At 33.3% G+C, this 26,262-nt stretch overlaps 1 protein-coding gene across 13 annotated transcripts in view; it reads left to right on the forward strand.

Annotated features, from left to right (window-relative positions):
• Positions 1–23,391, forward strand: part of LOC133202470 (protein hu-li tai shao-like) — a 31,856-nt gene extending 8,465 nt beyond the window's left edge. For 3 of the 13 annotated variants that reach the window (XM_061338299.1, XM_061338300.1, XM_061338301.1), the window contains 19 exons: positions 3,043–3,294; positions 5,853–6,001; positions 6,421–6,651; positions 6,855–6,998; positions 7,178–7,276; positions 7,483–7,653; positions 9,090–9,235; positions 10,157–10,286; positions 10,861–10,974; positions 11,508–11,600; positions 12,040–12,054; positions 14,350–14,545; positions 14,851–14,994; positions 16,360–16,467; positions 17,385–17,489; positions 18,065–18,136; positions 18,326–18,385; positions 19,521–19,633; positions 21,071–23,391. In XM_061338299.1, the coding sequence (XP_061194283.1) occupies positions 3,043–3,294; positions 5,853–6,001; positions 6,421–6,651; positions 6,855–6,998; positions 7,178–7,276; positions 7,483–7,653; positions 9,090–9,235; positions 10,157–10,286; positions 10,861–10,974; positions 11,508–11,600; positions 12,040–12,054; positions 14,350–14,545; positions 14,851–14,994; positions 16,360–16,467; positions 17,385–17,489; positions 18,065–18,136; positions 18,326–18,385; positions 19,521–19,633; positions 21,071–21,190 (2,462 nt within the window). In that variant the 3' untranslated portion in view covers positions 21,191–23,391. The remainder of the gene's footprint in view (positions 1–3,042; positions 3,295–5,852; positions 6,002–6,420; positions 6,652–6,854; positions 6,999–7,177; positions 7,277–7,482; positions 7,654–9,089; positions 9,236–10,156; positions 10,287–10,860; positions 10,975–11,507; positions 11,601–12,039; positions 12,055–14,349; positions 14,546–14,850; positions 14,995–16,359; positions 16,468–17,384; positions 17,490–18,064; positions 18,137–18,325; positions 18,386–19,520; positions 19,634–21,070) is intronic. The other 10 variants (XM_061338303.1, XM_061338304.1, XM_061338305.1 and 7 more) reach the window with 10 other exon arrangements.
• The last annotated feature ends 2,871 nt before the right edge of the window (positions 23,392–26,262 follow it).

Consider the following 26,262-nt stretch of genomic DNA (forward strand, 5'->3'; position numbering starts at 1 on the left):
AGCCAATTTGATATTCATGATAATGTATTTATTTCCCAGGCATAAAGTTGATCTGACATCCCATTATAAGTTCATTAGTTGACTTTGTGTTCTTACTATAGTGGAAAACATGCCTCTATTTCACTTCATTGTGAAGCTCTGTTTGATGTGAACCATGTTATATCATCTCTAGGCCTAATTAACACATTTATCTCCCTTTCTCTTGCTGGGTTGCCACTGACATTTTAAAGCCACTCGAAACACAAAGCTATTTAGCTGTCTCTTTGAGTTAGTGGAAAAAAAACACGATGTAACCCCACTAATGTTCCTACTTTCAGTCCAGAGAAAACAATGTTATTTGAACATGTAATGTATTGGGTACATGTCTCAAGTCATAATGGTGTTAAGATCTGAATATCTTTAAAATAAAACATAACTTATATGAGTAAACTCCTTGATCCACCTCTGGTAATCAGTAATGAAGCTTATGTGTGGAATGCAGGCTAGATGTAACAGTGATTGTTGATGCTTATAGTCTGCTGTATCTATTTGCCAGCTGTTATTACCAGCTCTCAGCTTGAACTGTGTTTTATGATTACTTCTCTCTTGTCTGTAATTGAAATTTATCCCCAAATACTAGTTTTAACCACATTGCAGAGAGTATTTTGAGATTGACCCTAGTTGGCTTCAGACAGCAGGAGAACTCTGTTATCAGATATCTTGTGCCCCTTGTCTTGCCTTATCATTGATGTCACACGTTTTGTGGGAGGTTAATAGCCTGTCATTGTTGACCAAAAGCCTTAGACTTGTCAGACTTCAGAGATTACCTTACTTGTACATTGAAGTCATGTGTTGAGGTATTAAAAAGTGGCAGACTTTGACTTGTGAATGTTATTACGCTGAAGATCTGAAATGATACATCAAGTCTTCTCACATGTCACTGACACAGAATGGCCCTTCATTGGACCTCAATTAACTATGAAGAAGGGTGAAAAATGACAATTTTTTTTTACAGTATTAAACTGGTAATCTAAAAAGACCACATTTGAAATAATGGAGTACACCTTCTTGAAAAACATGACTGCATTTGTAGAAGTTTTTTTATGCATGAAGTAGTGACAGATACTACGGTATTTTTTTCTATAGTTTTCAAACATTTTTAAAGTTTTTGTTGTCTCTGCTTGTCCTGAAGGCCAGTTTACACTTTCCATCTTGACACGTGCATCTTGGATGCATGCACCTAAATTCACAGTGTAAATAGCTCCTTATGTCAGATTTTATAGGTGTTGTATTTTGACAGATGGAATAGAGCTTGGGCAATTAAAGGAAAGGCCAGAGTTGAGATAAGAGCCTAGGCCTAATTTCCCTCAATGTGGTTGCAAAAATTGCATCCAAAAAGAACAAAGCAAAGCAGATCGAAATTAACTTATTAAAGTCATAGTTAGAAGACTAATTGATTGTCATTATAAGGAGAAGTGCTTTTACAGTATAGCGTCCCGGACCTATTGTAAAAAGAAAACCTGGAATGATTTCCTCCATGAGATCAGAAATCTGAAACAAAGAATGTTAAGGTTTTGTTTTTTCATGTTTTGTATCCTTTTCACTTAAAAAATACTTAATATTTAATATAAATTATTCAAAAAATGCCATGTGAAAACACACTTAAAATAACAAGATGCATGAGGCAAAAGAGAAGCATGCATGCATGTAGATGCATACATGTGTCAAGATGCATCGTGTAAATCAGTCTTAAAGCAACTGTGAAGCATACATTGGCCATTCAATGTAAATGATAACCTGTTTTAGTGCCATATAACATCACATCAATCAGCAGTCTACTTTAACAGTTCCAGTCCAATAGTCATTGGAACAGTTAAAATGATTCACTCTTTTTTCATGTAGTTAGATAGGAACCTATATTTAGGGGTATAACAGTGTATTTGTTAATTTAGAGTCCCTCAGATAAGAAAGAACTTGTATATTTAAAAATCAACTTATGGTCATTTGGCTGGTTGGTAGCTGGCAAAGAGTGAAGTAGTAGACATTTGTTCTAGGTTCCCAGTGACTGTGTTGTATATTGATATTCATGTTATTTGGAGCTGTCGGCCTTTGAAACATGACCCACATGTATAAATGATGCTGATAATCAATAAGGATTCATTACTGAGTCAGATGAGAAAACTGGCACCGCTTCTAAGTCACTTTCAAGCAAGCCAGTGCTTCTAAAAAAGCTTTTAATTAAGACTTGTGCACAAATTTATGAAAAGGGTGAAGATAACAAGCAGTGATCAATCTCAAAAAATCTACAAACAATACAAATCTGTGATTTATTATAATGCATAAACGTAATCTTTTTATAATTGTAGTGCATGTATTTACAATGTCAAAAAGTGAAGCAGTCTTTTTTTTCCCCCCTCATTTATGTCTAAACTATTAGACATGATCATATAATTTTAACACTATGAAGTCATTATTTTAATCATCCTAGAACATTTAAAAAAGAAAGAAGTGTATTTATTTATAGAATGAAGAAGATTTCATAAATGTACTTTAATCAGTCAGGGCCAGTTCATGGAAATAAGATTATCAAGGAACCCCCACCTAGACACAAATATTCTGTGATAAAGAAGAAAAATTTTGGATGATTTAAAATAAGATATTGCTAAAATTTTGCTACATATTTCTCTGGCCTGATAGTGTTCCAGTCATTGATTATCTGTTGATTGTTGGTATAAAGTAAGTGCTGTCATCTATCACATCTGTAGCATGTTTCATCTTTAACATATTGTGTCAACTGAAACAAAAGTGATTTGACCTTGAACTTAGACCTTTTGACCCTCAAATAAGTAGGCATGTTTCTCTAGTTACATATATTATATTTAGCAAATAGCAAGGGTTCTTACTTAATCCCCATGCATTTTTTTTGAGGGTTAAAAATTATTTTCATGTTTAAAACATTTAATTGTTTATGGGATATTGACAGAAAAACATCTTAATGTATTATTAATACTATATGAATTCATGTACATGTTTTAGTAATACTATAAAAATTGTTATTGACAGATCCAGATGACCCAGAATACCTTAAAGAGATGATGCGTCCAGCAGAGGTGAAGGAAGATGTTCGTCAGATGAATGACCGAAGTCGTGTGTCTCTGGTCCTTAATAGTGAAGCATTTCGTCGGGAGCTGGAAGAAGTTGTGGAGGAAACAATCAAGTCTGGTCCCCACCCTGCTAGTCTTCTGGCCCTCCAACAAATCACAGATCTGCTACTGCCCCACTCAAAGGGTCAGTCAGGACTCATAGGCAGAGGGAGTAAGTATTAGTGTGATCTATAGACAGAGGGAATAAGTATTAGTGTGATTCATAGGCAGAGGGAATAAGTGTTAGTGTGATCCATAGGCAGAGGGAATAAGTATTAGTGTGATCCATAGGCAGAGGGAGTAGGTATTGGTGTGATCCATAGGCAGAGGGAGTAAGTATTAGTGTGATCCATAGGCAGAGGGAGTAAGTATTAGTGTAATCCATAGGCAGAGGGAGTAAGTATTAGTGTGATCCATAGGCAGAGGGAGTAGTAGTGTGATCCATAGGCAGAGGGAGTAAGTATTAGTGTAATCCATAGGCAGAGGGAATAAGTATAAGTGTGATCCATAGGCAGAGGGAGTAAGTATTAGTGTGATCCATAGGCAGAGGGAGCAAGTATTAGTGTGATCCATAGGCAGAGGGAGTAAGTATTAGTGTGATCCATAGGCAGAGGGAGTAAGTATTAGTGTGATCCATAGGCAGAGGGAGTAAGTATTAGTGTAATCCATAGGCAGAGGGAATAAGTATAAGTGTGATCCATAGGCAGAGGGAGTAAGTATTAGTGTGATTCATAGGTAGAGGGAGTAAGTATTAGTGTGATCCATAGGCAGAGGGAGCAAGTATTAGTGTGATCCATAGGCAGAGGGAATAAGTATTTGTGTGATCCATAGGCAGAGGGAGTAAGTATTAGTGTGATCCATAGGCAGATGGAGCAAGTATTAGTTTGATCCATAGGCAGTTAAGGAAAGTAGTGCAGTCTCTGTAACCAGACTACATAATGATGCTTCCACTATTTGAATGGTTTAAAGCATTAGAGACTTTTTTTAAGCATTAGAAACATTAATAACAGAGATTTGCAACTCTTTGAAATCTTGCATTATTCTGCAACCTGTGAATTTTTTATGCCAATTTAAATCACTTAGATGTTTAGAATTGTAAAAGATACTGAAATAATGAAAAACATTTTAAATCTTATAATTATTCAGAATGCTTTATTTTCATGAATTTCTTTTTTTATATACATTAAGAAAGGAGGACTTTTAAACTCAACATGAGATACTTGCCTATCTTGCTTTTTTTAGTCAATGTATAATTTAAAAACTTTACAAGTCCTACACCCATGCATCATAGAATTAAAATAACTTATATTAATATATAAGAACCAGTAGAGATTAGTGCTGCACCCAGCACATGTTTGACTAGTTTATTTTGAGCAAATAAAGCTGTTTATCTCAGAATTGCCATCTCTTGTTATTTATGTCTGTTAGCACGTAAACATTTAAATTTAACCCAGAATTAAGTAGAGGAAAATAAAAAGACATCTCAGATATATGTTTCCCATTGTTCCAAAGAGCGGGAAATGTGTCTTTAGTGGGCATAGTCTCTCTCTCTCAAAACTAAGACTTGAGTAGTGCAGTAAACTCATATATTTTATGGTGTTGATATTTGCTGTATAGATCTTCTGTAGTAATCTGGTCACAAAGGTAATGTCAGGGCAAACAAGATACGTGAGCTGTTGCCATTTTCTTTTCGTGCCCAGGAAAATAGTCAAATCCTATTTATCAAATTTACTCAAATTTTCGTGAGTGAAATCCTTTTGAAGCATGTTTTTCTGGCCCTGAAAGTAATGTAATTTATAAGATTTTCATGACTAATAATAGAGAGCTTGAAAAGAGCGAGCTTATTGTAAAGTATTAAAAAGACTTTATTACTTAGTCAGTGTTCATTTATGAAGATTTGGTTTCCACAGCAACTTGTTTGCATTCTTTCACCTTAAGTGGTAGGCTAATTCCTTGTTTTGTCTGGTCATAACATTCAGATATTGATTTCATATGAATAATTCATTAGTTGGTTTGCATGTGGTTTTGGATCAAAGAATGTGTATTTCTGTTTGTTTATTGATCTCTATCAATAAAATATTATGTCACCAGACTGAACAGCTTTAGAAGCAACTTCTAAATAAGGGAAGACTTAAATTGTCTATTTTGGTGCACACACACACACACACACACTTGATTTTTTTGTAGTTGGTGATTCACTACATTTGTGTGGGATAGTAACCAAAATATTGTGCTATCATTGTGGTTATTTTTTGAGCTGAATTGTATTAACTTAAATTATCACCCAGAGATGTTCAGATCTAAAATAGAAGGTTCTGACCTGCAGGCACAGTTATTCATAGTGAATGATAGAGCACTGTAAAGAGTGTAGTTGTACAAATATAAGCTACCCATATCTTAATATTTACTCCAATCAGGCTATATTTTCATTCCCTGGTTGGGCTTTTTTTAAAATATATTTTCAGATGACATCTCAATTCTATAAGCAAAATATATGTATAGTGTTCATGGTAACACATGATATTGAAGTGTTTGTTATGTGTTTAATTCTGTCCCACATAAACATATTCTAAAATTAGTTGACATTCGAGTAAAAATAAAATAACTATTATTAAAAAATGTTTCCAAAAATTGTGTGACTAATAAAAATAATAGGCATTCTTATATGGTTAGATATTTTTATCATCTTCATGCAGACTTGTATATTTCTTGCTCTGTCAATTTTCCCAGCTGCCCCAGTTATCCCCATCAATGACATCAAAGGAACAGAGGGCCTGGGGTACTCCAAGGGAGAGAAGCTCCTCCGATGTAAGCTGGCAGCTTGCTACAGATTGGTGGATATGTATGGCTGGGGACATGGCATCTATAACCATATAAGTGTAAGTAAATTAACAGTCTTGTCAGAGTTAGTAAATCAACAGCCAACTTAGTGTAAGTAAACCAACAGCCTTGTCAGTGTAAGTAAACCAACAGCCTTGTCAGTTTAAGTAAACCAACAGCCTTGTCAATGTAAGTAAACCAACAGCCTTGTCAGTTTAAGTAAACCAACAACCTTGTCAGTGTAAGTAAATCAACAGCCTTTCAGTGTAAAATGTAAGTAAACCAACAGCCTTGTACTGATGTTGCTTATATCTATCAAAACTTTCTGATTCTTGACAAGTTTTGAAATTTATTCTTGCTCATTCATGGAAAATTGAAGCAGAAAAGTTTAAATATGTTATTTTTTGTAGATATCATTTTCTGTAAGACATAGATTTCTTTTTCCATGTATTTTTAATGTGTGCTATTTTATTTACAGGTCAGAATAAACCAAGAACAAGAGCACTTCCTGCTGAACCCATTTGGATTGAACTATGGGGAGATAACTGCCTCTTCATTAGCAAAAGTTGATATGCAGGGTGATGTGATTGAGAAAGGAACGACAACATTAGGCATCAACAAAGCTGGCTTCACACTTCACTCTGCAATCCACCAAGCACGTCCTGACCTCAGATGTGTCATTCATCTCCACACCCCAGCAGCAGTTGCTGTAAGCCTGTCTTCCTGCTATAGCCAACAACCAATGCAGTCAAATCCTGCTCTGATTTCTAAATTCTGTCATAAAACTTATCAGAAGAATGTGCCAATTAAAGTCTTACATGTATTATAAAACTTACTGTAGAAAAATTCATAATCAAAATGGTGCATTTTGATTTAATGTTGGCAGTTTTTGCATTTGGTTTTGTATTTCAGGTTTCTACATTGAAATGCGGTTTTCTGCCCATGTCACAGGAAGCCCTTATTTGTGGTGAAGTCAGCTACCATGAATATAATGGAATACTAGTCGACCAAGAGGAAAGAGACGCATTACAGCGTCACCTAGGACCAAACAATAAAGTAAGAAATACTGCCACAGAGTGTATAATAAATAAAAAAGAAATGATATAGGAGTTGTTCAATCATATCAGTGTATTTCCATTTCTATGATACAAAATTAAAGTGAAAGACTCAACAGTAGATTGAAATGAAGGTTTTTTAGTTAATACTTTTTTTTTCTATATACAATTTTTTCATAGATTATGTTTCTAAGAAATCATGGAGTTGTGGCCTGTGGTACAACAATAGAAGAAGCCTTCCACTACGCATTTAATGTTATGGCAGCTTGTGAATCACAGGTGGGTACAAAAGTAAAGATAAACAAACATTATGAAGTTTAAAAACCCACAAAATCATGCATAGGCACTGAAAGGGTTAAAACTGCTTCATTTTTACAAGTGCTTTTAAACAGGATGTTGATTCAACAGAAAACTTCTATTTTAATCATGCATAAGAAAGGCAGTATTATCAGTTCATCATTAATTATACCTTTTAATTTGTGTAGATTAAAGCTTTGCCAGCTGGTTTAGACAACATAATTTTGGTGGATGATGAAGTCCGAAGGAAGACATTTGCTGTTGGAAGTCAGGGAGGTGGAGGTGTGGATACCAGTGGGAAGAAATGGAAGACGGGGGAATTAGAGTTTGAGGCACTCATGAGGCAGCTGGATAATGCTGTAAGAACGATAATGATATGTTCACTCCCAATACTTTCCAGATAGGGGTGAAACAATTAATTGTGATGCAGTTGAACCACGATTCAAGGTCCTTGATTCGATGTTTGATTCAGTCAAAAAATAAAATGTTTCCTTTCAGTACAGGCCGTCGGATTGGTAAATTGAAGTACATTCAATGAGAACCTGGATTAATTAATAAAAAGCAGAGTATTGTTGCACAAAATCTAGCTGCAATAATGTAGCCCTCTCCGATTTTTTTAATCTGATATTTTCAGGAGAGGGCTACAATTCCACTGCATCTCCATAATGGTGCAAATATATTTTTTAGATACGGGCGACTGCAGGCAAAATAAATTGTTTTTGCATTCAACTTACTTCCAATAAGACGGAAATTTTATTCACTATCAACATCATAGCCCTTTATACGCGAAAACCAAGTAAAATAAATCTGCGTGTTTTCCAGTCGTTCACCTCAGCAGCCATGACAGTTCTCGCGTGATGTACTGAGACTTGCGCTTGAAATTTAGAATCACTTGATAATGTAAATGTCGGTGTTGATAAATGTTTGTGTAGTATGATATAACTAAACATCGATAAATAAAAGCATTCCACGTGATTTTTTTTTATCATAAACAGTGATATTTATGCTTATAATAAGGGAATTCCATACAGATCCGCTCCCCTAGATCCCAAATTCTCATTGGTTGTCCCAAAATAAAATCGATCAAGGTCAGTAAACATGTTAATAAAATACCCACTTACTGATAATTTGAGCCGAAATCTGTGCGGTAGTGAATCACTCCTGCACTTGCACCATTACGGAGATCCTAAGGAGTTGTAGCCCTCTCCCAAAAAAAAAAAAAAAAAAAAAAAAAATTGGAGAGGGCTACATTATTGCAGCTACACAAAATCTTACTCAACACCAGATTTTCTATATTGAAACATTTGCATTTTAAACCAGTTGATAAAATTTTAGTTACATGTAAGATGTTTTACACAGATGTTGTCTGCAAGATGGAGAATACCGAAAATTTTGAAAAACAGGAGACATGATTGTTGAATAGTTACATAGTAAAAGAATTACATTTGCAGTGTTACACACATATTTATCGTTAACTTGTTGACCTCTATTCCTAGTATAAAAGAGTGTAGTCTTTTGTTTTTTGAGTTTTTGACTGGTTTTGCCCACTTACATGGTTATAGACTGGTTTTGTCTACAGACAGCACAATTTGCTGTCTCTTAATGGTTATAGGGCTGACAAACAAAAGTTTCTTTCTGTTTACAAGTTATAGGACTAGTTTTGTATACAAACACAATTTTCTTTGTCCTAACAGGGTTATAGGACTGGTTTTGTATACAGACACAATTTTATTTGTCTTTACAGGGTTATAGGACTGGTTTTGTATACACACACAATTTTCTTTGTCTTTTACAGGGTTATAGGACTGGTTTTGTATACAGACAACCAATCATTAAGTTGGAAGCCAAGCGAGAGAAATGCAATGATGATGTAGAAATCCCACCGGCCTCCAGTTCATTTACTTATGTGTTTGATGGAGACTACGAACACTCCAAATATATGTAAGATACCCACTACACTATCAACACTCCAAATATATGTAAGATACCCACTACACTATCAACACTCCAAATATATGTAAGATACCCACTACACTATCAACACTCCAAATATATGTAAGATACCCACTACACTATCAACACTCCAAATATGTGTAAGATACCCACTACACTATCAACACTCCAAATATATGTAAGATACCCACTACACTATCAACACTCCAAATATGTGTAAGATCAACACTCCAAATATATGTAAGATACCCACAACACTCTCAACACTCCAAATATATGTAAGATCAACATTCCAAATATATGTAAAATACCCACTACACTATCAAAACTCCAAATACATGTATATGTAAGATAACCACTACACTACGCATATTCCAATTATATGTAAGATACCCACTACACTACGCATATTCCAAATATATGTAAAAAACAAAAATATTCCAAATATATGTAAGATACCCACTACACTACGCATACTCCAAATATATGTAAGATAACCCTTACACTATCAACACTCCAAATAAATGTTACCTACTACACTATGAACACTCCAATTATATATTTAACCCACTACACTAGGAACACTTCAAATATGCTGTGGTTTACGATGATTTTGAAATGATCAACCCAGCTTTAAAATCATGTAATAGGGATCCTGTAAATAATGTATTTGCCTGACTTTATTTTAAGAGACTATTTATAATTTCTCACGAAATGTTATTTTGGCAAATCCTGCATACAATGGGTAATTATCAAACATTACATGAAAATGCATACAATGGGTAATTATCAAAAATTACAAAATTGTGAAAATAAAATCTTAATGAATAAAATGTGATTTGTATACAATTAACTCACAGAAATGAAAAAGCAGTCAAAAGTTAATGAGTGGTTAAAATTCTTTATCAGGTCACCAATTAAAGTAGCCATTGAAAGACAGAAGCAGCACTACAAGGCTGGATGGTTAAACTCTCCCAATACCTATGTCAAGAAAGAACTGGAAGAAACTGGAACAACCAACCCTAAAAAGATCACTAAGGTATGCAATCAAATACCTCAGCAGGTGTCCTTTAAAGGTAAATGAGGTATAAATAGTGAAAGATTACCGTGAAATGTGCAGATAAGACCAGGGGTCAGTTTTACATAAGGACTTAGAAAATATATTTTTGCAAATTATTTTGTTCATTTCATTAATTTGACAAAATTTATAATCCTATATACCAAAGTTTGAAAAAAAGATGTTTTGAGTTGAGCAATTTAAAGAAAGTTACAAAGGTGGACTTTGCTAAAATATCTAAAATTGAGGGAACTGTCTTAAGTTATTTTGTAAAACGGAGCCCTGAGTTGTCAGTGGTATCCATACTACATATTAAAGTACAACAAATATGGAATTTTTATCATATCAGCTAATGAGATTAATTCTAAAATTAACAACTATTAATCCATGTTTTAAAGAATGGATTTTATTTATAATAAAACCGACCAAACTTTTTATTGCTTTTCACATAGGACACTATGGAATCTTTTCAGGCTTTTTATTCTAAATTAAGGACCGTGGGGTCAGGAAGAGCTAAAATTAATGGAACCAATAGACTTTACATTTGTTGTTTCAGTGGGTACAAGAGGGTTCACCATCAAACTCAGGTACACCTATAAAGCTGGAAAATCCCAACCAGTTTGCCCCACAAGGATCAGATCCTAAAGAATTCAAGAAAAAACAGAAAGATGTAAGTAACAGGTAGCAAAGAGTTCTACACAATCATAACAAGAATGTAAAAGGGCAGGAAAAAGTGATGCACATTTTGTATCAAGAAATTATTGAGATATATTCCTGAAATTTAATGAAAAAGTTCATTGTTGAAATACTTAAATTGCTAGTAATTCATTGCTCAGTTCAATATATGTTGAAGCATCATATTTTCACCCATACATTTAGATTTATTAGTATTATTACAATCAAGCCTGTCGCTACTGACCTCTTCAAGGACTTGTCTGACCTGGCTATCTAGTATAGATAGCCATTAATTGCAGGTTATACTGCAGTAAAATATTTAACTTTGTCTACATGTGGTTGATGTGGATGTTAATGTGATTCATTTCCATAAGAAAAAATATGTAACATTTTCATTGTTCAGTTTATATTCATTTTGTGCAAAATATATGTATAGGTCATTTTTCTATAGTATAAACCCAGAAAGCAGGCTTCTAAAATTATTGGCCTTCAGCAGAGTTTTAACTGATTTCTGATTTGTTGTGACAGATAAGGAAGGATTACTATGAGGACAAAGTTACTGCTGGGCCACAGTCCCGAGTTCTGGAGGGCTTGACATGGGAAGAGGCACAGAAATTACAGGTGTGTATCCTATATTGATTGACCAAACTAATTGATTATGATCTTGAAAATGCATGAATACATCAGAATTTCATACTTACTCAGAAAATGTTTTTTTTATGCATCAGTTAGCTTTCGATGTCTTTCACATAAAAAATTGCCCACACTGCTTTTTGTAAATGTTTTACTCTAAAGATTCTTTAATGGCAATGAAAAAAAATTGTTGATTTTCAATATATCAAAAAAAATCTTCAAAAGTTTCTGTATGAAGTGTCAATTGTTTTGAAGTTGTAATACATATATTGTGTTATTGTGTTGCCCATACTGATTGCTAACATCAGTGTTATATGCCTGTGTGATAAGCTTGAATTATTGTTCTGCATATGAAAATATTAATTATTGTTAGCTTTGAATTTTGTGATGTGATATGACATGCTTCTTTTTTTTATTCTCACCATAGGAGGAAGGCAAACTAGTAAGTCATCATTTACTTCATCACTAACTTTCATAGTACTAACACAGAAAACTAAACTTGATGATGTTTATCAGAAACCATCATATTTACTGATCAGTTGGAGCTGTAGTTAATTGATATTTATTTTACTGACATACCAGATGTTTTAATACTGTAATTTGTATGAGTTGAGCTCTACAAGGATCAGTTTGATATTTGGATCAAATTTTGGGGAAACGTAATTAAAATAAAAAGATAAAATGCATAATTTCAAAGTAAATTGACTTTTTGCAAAGGACATTTCACAAAACTGAATGATCTCTGTTCACAATTTTGAATTGGATAGGGTGCAAATTAAAAAAAGACCACAAGGAATTTTTTTAATTGAGAAACAGAGTAGGAAATATCCAGTGGGACATAAACAGTAAATTACATTAGAATTCTTCTTATTTCTAATATATTTTTTTAATTTAATGTGCTATATGTTTTGTTTTAAGGCTGGAAAATATGAGGTATGGTGTCTGATGCAGCTTATTTTTTTTTTCTTTTCATTTATGGGTTAAGATGAAGAACTAATGCACACGAACCTGAACGTTTACATTACTCAGTCACAGAATCAGGATTACAAGGACTGGAACATTTAACTTGTCAATCATTGAGAAATTTAAAACACACTTTACACATTAGCCACAGGAATGGAGAAAATATCTGATATTGAAAAATTTCCTACAAAATCTCATTATTAATATGTAATCAGATTTTTGGTAGAATTTGTGTCTAGGTTGCTTTTCTTACGTTAGATAAAAGTGTTTGCTTTTTTTTTCTGATGATTTAAAATGTTTTCTCTATACTGTATCCGTGTAATTTCTCTAAAACCTTCCAACGCTATGCATTATATTCCAAGGTGAGATAACATCTGTATAGAATATTTGAAGCACATAAAGATTGTCCAATTTAACACTTTAAAGGTGTGTCAAGCAAGCTTATTGCAAAATAACACAGGCAGCATACTCGTACACTAAGCAGATTCTGCACATGTACAGGGTTAGGACTGCAACTTAAGTTATTTCTAGAGTTTACAATGGCACAATTGTAATTAAAGATTATCTCTGACAAATTCTATCTTATGCCTGCCATACTGGGTGATAATAGGATTAGTTTTCCTGCTAGAAAGCAGTTTGAAAAAAAATAATTTGTTATTAATTTCTTGTAAGTCTGCAGGTATATAATATATAACTAAATTTGAGCTCCTTAGCTTGCATAAATGGCTACATATGAGAAGTAGACTATACCAAAGTAAGGCGGGGTGTGGGCTCAAGGATGAGGGTAATTAAACAAATATTGATAGGGCTTTAGTATTGAGACTTTATTATTGTTTACATCTAACACATGTTTGCAGGACCTCTGAGTCTAGAGTTCAGACCCTTTGGTAGATTAAATTGGTCTTATGTTTCACCTTCACCTCTCTTTTTCACACCTAGCAGGCAAACTTTTTCATTTTAATGAGCAATGAGCCCTTTACCAATGTTGCAGTATACCTGTCTGTGTGACAGAGACTACGGCCCCAGGGTGGGGCTATCATGTAAACAATAATAAAGTATTACTAATCTTTTAATTTCAAAGGCTGTTTTTCAAAGATTATTGTTGTATGTGTACATACATTATACAATACACCCTCTGAACATAAAATTAATGGTCTAAAGTTTTAGTATATGAATTACCTTGTTCTTTAATCACAAACTTTGTCGGGCTGATATCTAAGAAATGGAGAATATTTGATGTTCACAGAGAGGATGCTTTTGACCCAAGAATCTTTTACATAAATGATTTTTTGTCATATTGATAAAGTCAAGCCACATAAAGTGACTTTTTAAGGATATACATATAACAGAGAAACATAAAACTTTAATGTACCCAGTAGAAAAAAACAAAATCGCAGTTTCTGATTTTACCATAAAATTTTATTAGATTGACTTGTGTTTTAGAGAGTATATGGAAATGCTCCTGAAACTACAGTTACTGGTAAGGCCCATGGGCCTCTTTAAAAAAAAAAAAAGAAACATTTTTACAGAAAAACAGAATTTACACCTTGTGATTTTGTCACTGTTGATGTTTTTTTTTTTATACTGTACGAAATGCCAATCCTGACTTAATAATTATCTTCTGCAGTTTTACCATTTCTTCTTAATTCAATATGGTCATCTCTTCCTTATTTCAAAGTCAGTATTTTAGTTCGCCTACTTGTAAAGCTCATCATTCTGTCTATAGTGAACTTCTTTCTCTTGAACATTATAATGTGGCTGCCTTTTGATGTAGGATGGTACACTGAGTATGGCTGGAGACAGTGTGATTGTGATTGGGGCGGCTTCCAAAGGCATCATACAACGTGACCAGCAGCACAATGTACAAGTCTACAAATCACAGTACCAAGCCAATCCATTTGAGAACATGACCCAGGATGAAATTGATCGATACAAAGTGGAGGTGGAGAAAAAGTCCAGAGGAGAACCAGGTAAGTAGAGAACCAGATAAAAGATGACAGAAAGGAAGTTTGTGATATATAAAATGTTTCACATGATCTACTCACGAAAATTTGAGATTGAAAAATTGCCATTTTGAACGCTTATTCTGCATAAGGAATTGAAAAAAATGCTATTTTGAATACTCGTATTTAGCCTACATAAGGAACTTTAAGAAAGTGTATGTTTATTTCATTATGATGGAAAATATTTTTATCCTATTATGATATGGAAAGAATTAGAAAAGATATGGACAAAAATTGTGAAGTGTGTTACTTGTATTCTCAAAATATTTCAGTGTCAACTCCAGTGGAGGAATCCCTAGAACCAGGGCCTGATGGGAAACTAATCTCAACAGAGGAGAGGATGCAGAATATTCAGCAGCAACAGCAACCAGAGCCAACTCCGGAGATAAAGCCAGAGAACAAACCTGCTGTAGAAGGTAGGGAGATTCCACAGTGTATCTATTCCCTAGCAGTGTTGGAGTGAGAGGAAAGTGCTCTTAAAACTTAGAGGCTTTTAATGTAGTATTAATGAACAAATGAAGTACCTGTTGTCAACAAATTTTTCCTCCCCAAGATTTCTTGAAAATGTTCTTTTTTAAACAAAATCTTTTTATAAAAAAATTCTGTGGAAATGGTTTGTTGATGAAAGGGTGATGAATGTCCATGGTATATGTTGCTGATGGTGCATGAAACAGTTTGAATTTGCCTAGGGTTGGTAGTGGTGTCAATTTGTAGGAGCATGCCTTTAGATTGAATTTTAATAGAAGCTTGCCATCACAGCTGACTAGAAAACTATCAAACTCATGCAAACATAGATTTTTCGGACCCTTTATTGTTCCTTGGAAAATTCTCGTCAATTTAGATAAAGAAATCATGCAATTTTTCAATAAAACATGACACAGTCTATATGCTCCATTTAGAATGGCATTGGTAAGTTTATGTGTAACAGGAAAAATAGCAATAGATTTTGTATATAGACTAGTGAATCACTGAATCACAGTCCAGTTGGAAACTGATTCCTTCCACTGACATATAACCAACAGAAAACTAGGATTTAGCTTTTCTTACAAATAAAAGTATATAGAATAAAAAATTAAACAAATATATTCACAAGGATAATATGCAATAATAATAATAGTATATAGAACAAAAAGAAATTAACCAAACTGTTATATCATAAAGAGACATTGTTTGAAAGTTTAGGTAGAAGCTTTGTGCACTGCAATACTTAATACATGTATGTGCTGCATACTTACACAAGTTACCATTAGAGTTAGCAGTATATACAATGAGTTGTCATCCAGTGTAATCTTATATTATAAAACCCATTTCCCAATAACAATGCCAACTGATGTATTTACATCTGTCAATCTGAAATTTTTGCAGGCTAGAATATCATATATGTACTGTACAGTACCACTGATTGGTTGATACACAATTTAAGCTGCAGAGTCGGTCTGATTTTTTACCAATATAATTAAACAGATTGTAAAGGGAAGATATATGTAATGGTTAATTTCAAGGCTTATTACCTGCAAATCTTCTACATTGACAGAACATTGCTTTTATATTGATTAATGGGTTTTGGTGTGCTACAGCAAAAAATACCACAATCTATTCTCAAGTTTTTTGTACTGTTCTGTGTCATCCTGTCAAAAGAAATTACTGAAGGAAAGAGTTCTCCCGTGTAGTAAATATGATGTAATTTCAAACAGCTGCAGCAGTACAAAGATCTTGTAATGCATGAAGCCTTTGGTAATGGTGTAGTAGTGTATATCCTGGCATGTTTTGTTGTTGTGTAGTTAGACATGAAGTAGAACCACCCAAACCTGTACCTGATGATGACGACGATGTCTTTGTTGATGAGTCATCAGTTCCTTTATCTCCTGCCACTAATAGTTCAGCCAAAGGTTTGTAGTCATTAGTTCTCCAAGGTAGGTTTCAAGATGTGCAAGCACAGATCTCATTGCAATGGATGCCACTTCCTCTTCCTGTCTCATTTCAGTGTATGTACATGTAAAAATTTTTTTGCCCCCACTGTATAAAATAAGGGGGGGGGGGTACAATAGACGTGTTTATTGGTTCCACTTAATTAGGTTTCTGATGAATTACTTGAGAAAGATTAAGTTCAGGATCTTCATATTTCCCATAGCTTAATCTGTTAAATAGCTTGTTTGGGGTTGTTCTTAGGGTCAAGGGTGCATAGATTCTGTTGGTTAAGTAAATTTTTGGTTTGAATGCAATAACTTGAATAGGATTTGAGTTGGGATGTTCATATTTACACTATGGTTGGTCTGCTCAAGAGCTTGTTACCTTCTTGTTCTTAAACTAAATATTTGTTGTAATGCAATATATGTATCTCAGAAAAGTGTACATTGTGAATGTAATGAAGTATTCATATCCGATATAAGTACAACTATGAAACATGAGTAAATTTTACTTTTAAACATTCCCTCAGATTTACATCAGAATTTAGGAAAAATCAAAAGAATCTGCATACAGTGGGGGCACTTCTAATCATCTTGTAAACAAGGATTGGGGGAGGGGGAATTTGGGCTTTTCTGTGAAAGAATTCAACTGTTATGGTTGCAACTTTTACCAGAACTATATGTAGGTTGCGTAGATGGTAGTCAGTTGAACATTAACTTTATTTTAGTAAGCCGGACCTCTAAAAAGATCAAACTATACAGAATATCTATAATTCCTTATTTGTATGTGTATTTGTCATTTTCATTTTCTATAACCAAATAGCTTTATTCACACTTTCAGCCTTACTTGCTTTATATACTATGTATGTTAGCATGCCTTGCATTTTCTGCTTTTATAGTTACCAGAAATAAAAGATCTTCTAGAAGCTCTCTTGGTTCATCAAGAGAGACAAATGTGGACGACATACTCAACTCTTCCTACAGGAGCCCTAGCAATAACAAGGGTTGGTGTCAAAACTTCTGGTGGTTGATGGTTCCTAATCGTTTCATTGATAAGAGCATAATCCAAACTGTAGTGAACAGAAAGAAAAACTCTGAGACTAATGACTTTCAATCCATTCTTTGGGGGAAATGATAACATTAACAACATTAATTTAGCAGAGTAGAGGACTTTTCTGTTCATAGCAAAGATCCTGTCTGTTCATTGTTGTTTGGAGTAGATGAGTCACACAAAGGCAGTGTAACTCAGAAACAGCATAACCCTAATATTACACACCATCTCTTTGTGGAAGAAATATACTTTGTCCATGTTTTGCACTGAGAATATTAGAGTTGCATTTGAATATATAATTTTGTGTATTTCTGTTTTGCACTTTTGATTTTTCTGAATATTGACACTGATGTCTTGCATAATGTACGTGTCCAACCTCTGCAGCCAGTCTTGGTAGAGGAAGAAATTTTATCCAATAGATGCAGAGTCTGTTATTTATAACTTTGTATGTTGTGATGTATAACACATAACTCTTGTAGCTAACATATTGGATGTTGTATGTATCCGTTTTGCTTTGCATGTAAACAGAGTCTGAGGAGTCTAAGAAATCCCAGTTACAGCGGTCAGACTCGGCTAGAGAGCCGCCCCGTAGTCCAGAATGTAAGCATTTCTCATGCATGTTAACCAAACTAGTATCCAATCTTGTGTATGTTATTAACAAAGATGAAATACTATTTGGTATCTCTGAAATAAAAGAAAAATGATTGAACTAAAATTTCTTGACTATTATGAAATTCTGAAAAAGGGGGAAAAAAATCACATTTTTACTTTACAAATTGTTCTGCTTAGTGATTGATGAGTTAAAAAAGAAGAATTTTGAACGATCTAAGTCAGATCGTTGGCCCCGTGGTAAGTGTTAAGTCACGTCTAGCAGATTGCTGCATGCTTTGCACTAATATAGGTATCATTCCAAGATGTTATTTTTATGACTCTAAAATTTAACATGATAACAAACAGGGTACAGTAAAACTCGTTTAGTACGAACACCGATATAATGAATTTACGGATATAGTGAAGTTTTTTACAATACTGGCAAAATTCTTAGCAATTCCTTGTAAAATACCAAGGGGTATTATGGATATAAGGAACTCGGATGTAGCGAATTTACGGTTATAGCAAACTGATTTCGTGTCCCCTAGAAATTAAAAATTACACAATTTACATCTTTTTTAGCGAATTTTTAAGATATTGAACTGACATTGATTTTGTAAATATTCGTATTAAGAAAGTTATTCATCCAAAAAACTTTCGAAATCCAAGGTAAATTTTGTATTTTAAACTTCCCTAAATATGTTTGGTAGTCATACATGAAGGGGAAAAAATCTATATTACGAAGTTGCAATGTATACTTAAACGAATTTGTTATCCGGATATTACGAATTACGGATATAGTGAAGTAAATTCTCAGGTCCCTAGAACTTCGCATTAACCGAGTTTTACTGTAGTGATCTATTTTCTTTCTTTTTTTTTTTACTAATTTAAATATTTAAAGATTTACTTGAGGTATAATGAAAATTAACTCGTACATTTTCAATTATTAATCATTTTGGATCAGAATATCATACCATAAAGTTGAGTATTACTTTAATAGATTGAGGAGGAAATAGTTAATCTGACAGTGCTAAGAACAAAGTACTTTTATTTGTTTGGTAGCTGTACTATTATATATGATAGTATTATTATATAAATTAATGTTATACATGTACTCATTTTCATCAAAGATTGTGGCTTCTATTAGGTAGCAAGCGGCTTAATGCTTTAATTTAAAAAAAAAACAAACTTTGTAGACTTAACAGGTGTTTTGGTATTGTTTACTTTTCAAATCTTTACAAGCATTGTTAATCAATTTTAGCAGAAATATATTTATTAGATACATTTTATTCAAGAGAGTTTTATTAAATATGTCATTTGAAATATCATTCTGTAAGACCTTTAAGCATCAATACATATGGTGGTTTTTGACAATACACCTGATTATCTATAGATCACAAGATCAATGGTGATGACAAGCCTGCATCTCCTTCGAAGTCTGACACGCTGAAATCAACAGACAGTGCCAGTGGAGGGGAAAACCTGGAGGATCACAGCAGTAAAGAGGTAGATATCACTCCTGTCTTCTTAATCAGACTTAAGTAAAGAGGTAGATATCACTCCTGTCTCAGACTTAAGTAAAGAGGTAGATATCACTCCTGTCTTCTTAATCAGACTTAAGTAAAGAGGTAGATATCACTCCTGTCTTCTTAATCAGACTTAAGTAAAGAGGTAGATATCACTCCTGTCTCAGACTTAAGTAAAGAGGTAGATATCACTCCTGTCTTCTTAATCAGACTTAAGTAAAGAGGTAGATATCACTCCTGTCTCAGACTTAAGTAAAGAGGTAGATATCACTCCTGTCTTCTTAATCAGACTTGAGTAAAGAGGTAGATATCACTCCTGTCTTCTTAATCAGACTTAAGTAAAGAGGTAGATATCACACCTGTCTCAGACTTAAGTAAAGAGGTAGATATCACTCCTGTCTCAGACTTAAGTAAAGAGGTAGATATCACTCCTGTCTTCTTAATCAGACTTAAGTAAAGAGGTAGATATCACTCCTGTCTTCTTAATCAGACTAATGTAAAGAGGTAGATATCACTCCTGTCTCAGACTTAAGTAAAGAGGTAGATATCACTCCTGTCTTCTTAATCAGACTTAAGTAAAGAGGTAGATATCACTCCTGTCTTCTTAATCAGACTTAAGTAAAGAGGTAGATATCACTCCTGTCTTCTTAATCAGACTTAAGTAAAGAGGTAGATATCACTCCTGTCTCAGACTTAAGTAAAGAGGTAGATATCACTCCTGTCTTCTTAATCAGACTTAAGTAAAGAGGTAGATATCACTCCTGTCTTCTTAATCAGACTTAAGTAAAGAGGTAGATATCACTCCTGTCTTCTTAATCAGACTTAAGTAAAGAGGTAGATATCACTCCTGTCTCAGACTTAAGTAAAGAGGTAGATAACACTCCTGTCTCAGACTTAAGTAAAGAGGTAGATATCACTATGAGGTAGATATCACTTAATCAGACTTAAGTAAAGAGGTAGATATCACTCCTGTCTTTTTAATCAGACCTAAATGAAGAGGTAGATATAACTCCTGTCTTGTTAATCAGACTAAGGACTTGTGGCATGCTCCTCAAAAAATCATAATTTTATGCAGGTACAGAAAAACATTCTGAAATATTTCAATATGTGTAGTAAATTATCTCACATATTTGCTTTCGTTATCTCCTACTATTTCTTAGATAAATTGTAGAGAAAAGGGGTATCTAAAATCAGAAAATTACCAGATACCTTAAATTTGACTAAAAAATAAGAATAAACATAGAACCACTTTAAGATTATCAGAAAAAATGGAAATAATAGAGGTGAAATAAAATCTTAAATAACAGAAGGTGCTTTCACTGAAGACAGAAGACCCTAGTGATTAAACCATATGTAGCTATGAAGCTTTGGTATGGTTTCTTTCATTTTTATTAAATCTTGCTTCTTTATTTCTCAGGGATCCCCAACTAAAGATCAGCCGTCTCCAACCAAGGATAAGAAGAAGAAAAAGAACAAATTCAGGATGCCATCTTTCTCCAAGTCCAAAAAGAAGGAGAGTAAAGAGAGTACCATCTAGAGCTATCCCATGATTCCAGAGCGTCATCCTTCCACACAGTTTATCCTGAGGTTTCGTGGTGCGGAATAAACCAAGACAACAAGACACTTGCCACTTGAGTGATTTGCTTGTTCATTGACAGAATGTGATTGGCTGCATTGATACATGCATTACAAACAATATCCTGCTTTATTCATTTTGATTTTTAAAGTGAAAACATTTGCAGATAGTAGTACTACTGAAGACCACCAATATAAGCAATATTTGTATGTATAATCTTTGAACTATACCATACTTTAAACCCCCTATGCTATGTGGTTTTTAGCATCTTTTATTCTGATGGTTAAGATGTTGTGCCTTTGACAGCATGTGTATTTTTATTGAGCTTCCGTGAAGGAAATGTGCTTTTGATCTTTGACATGTTATCAATTTCGATATTCAGTATGTAGTTTTGGAGAAGAAAGCAGGATTGCTATGATCTTTTGGAGGCGGTGGGGAGGGTGACAGCCCATGGGCCATTAAATGTGGGTTAACATATTTAATTTTTGTGTATGTTCATGCAAAGCTATGCTTATCTTCTCCATTTTGAGCTTTTTATTTCGAGGAAGCATTTTATATTACCGATTGCAATATTGCATGCTCTTTGTAATATTAATTTTTTTCTTAGTATCCAAATAGTTACTGATTTCATGAGTAAACTTATTCACAAATATAACCCATGTCTAGAAAGGATGTTATGCTAGGACTGGAACTAGGAAATTCATATATTGAATTGTACATGTCATTTTAACTTACAAGAGTAATGTCTCGTCTTGTTGTCAAAGATCTGAATATTTATTGCTGGCTCTCAGAGGCTGTGTCTGCTCATTTTATCTGTATCATGTTGTAGGAATGCTCTCCAGTAGGATCTGTCCTATAGAGACATCCTACTAAGATAGAGGAAACATTTTAAAACATAAAATTGATGTACATTTTTACATTTTTTTGTTTATCAAGTCTTTAGTATAGATTTTTCCTAGCTATATGCTTTGAGTGTTGTGCAATGTGTATGGGAAAATTTTATTTTCACCACTGTGTTCGCAAGATACTGCAATAGAATTAGGTTGTAGGTCATCTTGGTGCAAATCCCTTTTCTTATTACCAAGGGCAGGTTTCAAAATGCTGCTTAGGGTTGATGTTAAATAAAGCATAGTGTACTGATGCTTTTATGGAAAAAATATTCAGTCCCAGATTAAAATATAATTGCTCAACACAATGACCATGCAATTTTCATACATTTTAAAAAAGTAATGCACATAAAAAATAATGTCATGAACCTACTTTTCTAGTGAATTTAGCATAATATTCTATCAAAGAACAGAGCCTGTATCTTGCAGTTAAAATCCACACTTGTAATTTGGGCATTAAAATAGAAAACCATATCAGGTTATATCACTTTTTTAAAAAAAAAACATTTAAGTTTATAGGACAGCTTGAAACATATGTGTACTAAACACTGATTAATTAAATATCAGTAAACACTGTCACTTTATTTCTGATTTATAAAGTACACAACATTATAATTATTTTTGTAAAATATTAGATGTTAACTGTAGAAAAAATAGCTGCTATTGATAATTTGACTAATATTTTCAAGCTTTTACAAAGTGAAAATTATGAATATGATTTATTTTTCCCCCTAAGTTATTTATAAGTTACTGGTAGGTCAGGATAGTGTCAGTCTGAAATGAATGGCAGGTTGTCAAATTTGATTTTCATTGCAGGATTGTAGAATGTCCGTGAAATATCCATGTAAATATACCCTTGGAAAGAGTCCTCCCTAGCTTTATGTAGCATGCTATCCAGCTTTTGTAACTTATGGTCTATATTGGAAACAAAAACATTCCCAGTTTCTTGCTTAATATTTTATGTTTTCTTAAGCTTGTACTAAGGGGTTTTTCCTGAACAAAAAGAAAAAGAGAGGGGATATTGGCTGACCTACAGATTTTGAATGTTTTTTGTTTATTTGTGTTTCTTTTTACCAAAATTAGGCCTGTGATTTTTTTTAATTTGTTCAATGCCATGTATATAGTCATTTTGTATGAATACAACCATGTGTATAGGAGCCTTACTGCAGAAGTGGATATATCTTATTGCTATCATGTCAATGACTTACTGATTATACTGTATGTGCATTCTCATTTTGACTGTAGAACAGAATAATACAGATTTATGGTAGCTTTTTTATGTGTTGTTTTACTTCTCAATAAGCTATTCAATTTAAATGACATTAATTGCAGAATTTCATGGTCATGCAATGAAAGAAGGTACAATAAAAATGTGGACCTTTCCAGATTTTGCTTGAAGTTAGAATGCAACAAGAATAGGGCCTTATGGCAAAGATATATGGTTAAGTTTTTGCAACCATCCAAATTGAAAGTCTGTGTTATGGGAATACTGTCTACAGTGGATTAAATTACACTTCTAAGTGTGCATCACACAAAACTTTACTTGATTTGAAGGTGTCTGTTTCAGACTTGGAAGAGTTTTTTATACGCTCGTCTTAAGACGGGACGTATTATGTTATAGCCTTCATGTCCGTCCGTCCGTCCGTCTGTTAGCTTTTTCGTGTCCGGCTCATAACTTTAATACTATTAGGCCTAGGATTATCAAACTTTGTCAGCTGATACTTCTTAGGTAGAGGGTGTGTCACACATTTAAAGTATGTTGCTCTGACCTTTAATTAAAAGAAACAATGTTGAAAGACTCGTCAAGAAATCTTCCTGGTTTTTCTCCACCTTTTGTGCTCAACTCAAAAAAGTTCAAGAAAAGAGGCAGACTTTCAGGTGGTCTACACATATACATTAAACCTACTATTTATAAAAATTTCAGAAAGGTACATCAAAGTGAAAATAGCATATGGATTGAAACTAACTTAAAAATCTCAAATCAGAGTCAAGAAATAAAAACACACTATTTTTGCTTTTGTTATATCAAACCATATGTAACAAAAACTAAATCAGAGGAAATTTTTGCAGCTCTAGAAAATGAAATTGCAAGATTTAGATGCAAAGGTGAAGTATTAATATATGGAGATTTTAATGCTAGGACAGGAGGGCTTCAAGATTATATAAAACATGATACAATAACTGACACCTTTTCTGATTGTCCTTTACTTAAGAACATATATGAAAGTGGAATATCATGTAAACGTTACCAACTTGATACAAAATCAAACTTGCATGGACAATTGTTAAATACCATATGCAAAAATTATGGATTATCCATACTTAATGGAAGATTTCTTGGAGACTCTTGTGGCTATTTTACTTTCCATAATGTTAATGGCTCTAGTACAGTTGATTATATGTTGGCGTCTAGTCATTTATACCACAGAATTCAGCACTTTAATATATTGCCTCCATCAGAGCTTTCTGACCATTGCCTTATTAACACTAGAATACTAATGAATACAGACTTGTTTTGTAAAGAAAAATATAACTTGAACACTATGAAAGGGAAATTTCTCTGGTCAAGCATCTATGAAATACAGTACATAAATTATCTTTCTGGGAAAGAAATATCAAAGGAGTTATCAATGTTTAACAAAATGCTTGATGATGCAAATAAAGAAAATACAGGAGATACAAATCAGTTAATTGACAAGATGACTAATATTATTATTACTGGAGCTAACAAAAGTGTACCTTTAAAAAACTACAAAAATAAGAAAAACCTCCAAAAGAAAAATAAACAAAAACCAAAGTGGATTAATTATGACTGTTTATTACTAAGAAAAGAAGTGCAAAATTTAGGCAAAAAAGTTTCACGATATCCTAACAACATTGAGTTGCGGCATGCTTTTTCAAATGCTAGGAAAAATTACAACAGACTGAGAAAACATCTTAAATCGAAGTATTACAATAAAATTGCTGAAGAAATAAATTCAATAACACCAAACAAAACTCAAAATTTTTGGAATAAAATCAAAGAAAATAAAGTTAAAATGACAGAAGCAGAATCCATTAACACTTCAGATTTTGTTGATCATTATAAAGGCCTGCTCAATAAAGAATATTCACCTGAAGAAAATGAAAGGTACAAATTTGAGAATTTTAATCTAGAACCCCATCCATTAGATTATGAGTTCACCCAAGATGAAGTTAAAAAAAGTATACTGAAATTAAAAAATGGTAAAAGTCCAGGTCCAGATCTGATTTTGAATGAATTTATAAAAGCAGGTAGTGATGTACTTTTGCCTGTTCTCACAAAATTGTTCAATATTATACTTAAAAATGGGGTTTAATGCCCAAGGATTGGAGCCTTTCACTTATTACATCACTTTACAAAAATGGTGATCCAAACGATACAAACAATTACAGAGGTCTTAGTGTTACAAGTTGTCTTGGGAAACTCTTTACTGGAATTTTACAACAACGCTTACATTACTATCTTGAATCTAATAATCTTCTCAGTCAATATCAGTCTGGTTTTAGAAAAAAACCATAGAACTACGGACAATGTCTTTGTTTTAAGGTCAGACGACACGTTCCTCAAAGATATGTTTTGTATACCTTGGTATTATATCAAAAATTATTCATAATTGTCATTCTCTTGTGATTTCTAAATTGTTTTCAATATGTTTTATAAAATAAGTATACCAAAAATTGTGACATTGGCAATTCAAAAGATTACTCATAAGGATTATATAAGAAATATCACCTTCTGGTATCTTGCCCAAATGCCTGGTAAGGTACCTTAATTTTTTGTTAGGAAACTTGTTTTAGTACCTATACTTCAATGACAAATTCTTGGGAAAAATTATATATTTTCGAGGAACGTGTCGTCTGACCTTAAGAACACTTATTAGCAAATATACATTTAAAAAAAAAAAGAAACTATTTGCCTGCTTTGTAGACTTTTCCAAAGCCTTTGACACAGTTTGGAGATCTGCACTTTTATATAAAATTAATAAAAAAAGGCATTGGTGGCCATTTTTTTAAAACTTTTATACAATACATGTATGTATACAAATACTTATTACTGCTGTAAAAAGGACAATCAAATGAGTGAAGAATTTTTAGCAAATAGAGGAGTGAAACAAGGTAATAACC

Source organism: Saccostrea echinata, unplaced genomic scaffold (assembly GCF_033153115.1).
Source record: "Saccostrea echinata isolate AGI-Se365-2 ecotype Australia unplaced genomic scaffold, CSIRO_AGI_Sech_v1 ptg000047l, whole genome shotgun sequence".
Lineage (NCBI taxonomy): Eukaryota > Metazoa > Mollusca > Bivalvia > Ostreida > Ostreidae > Saccostrea > Saccostrea echinata.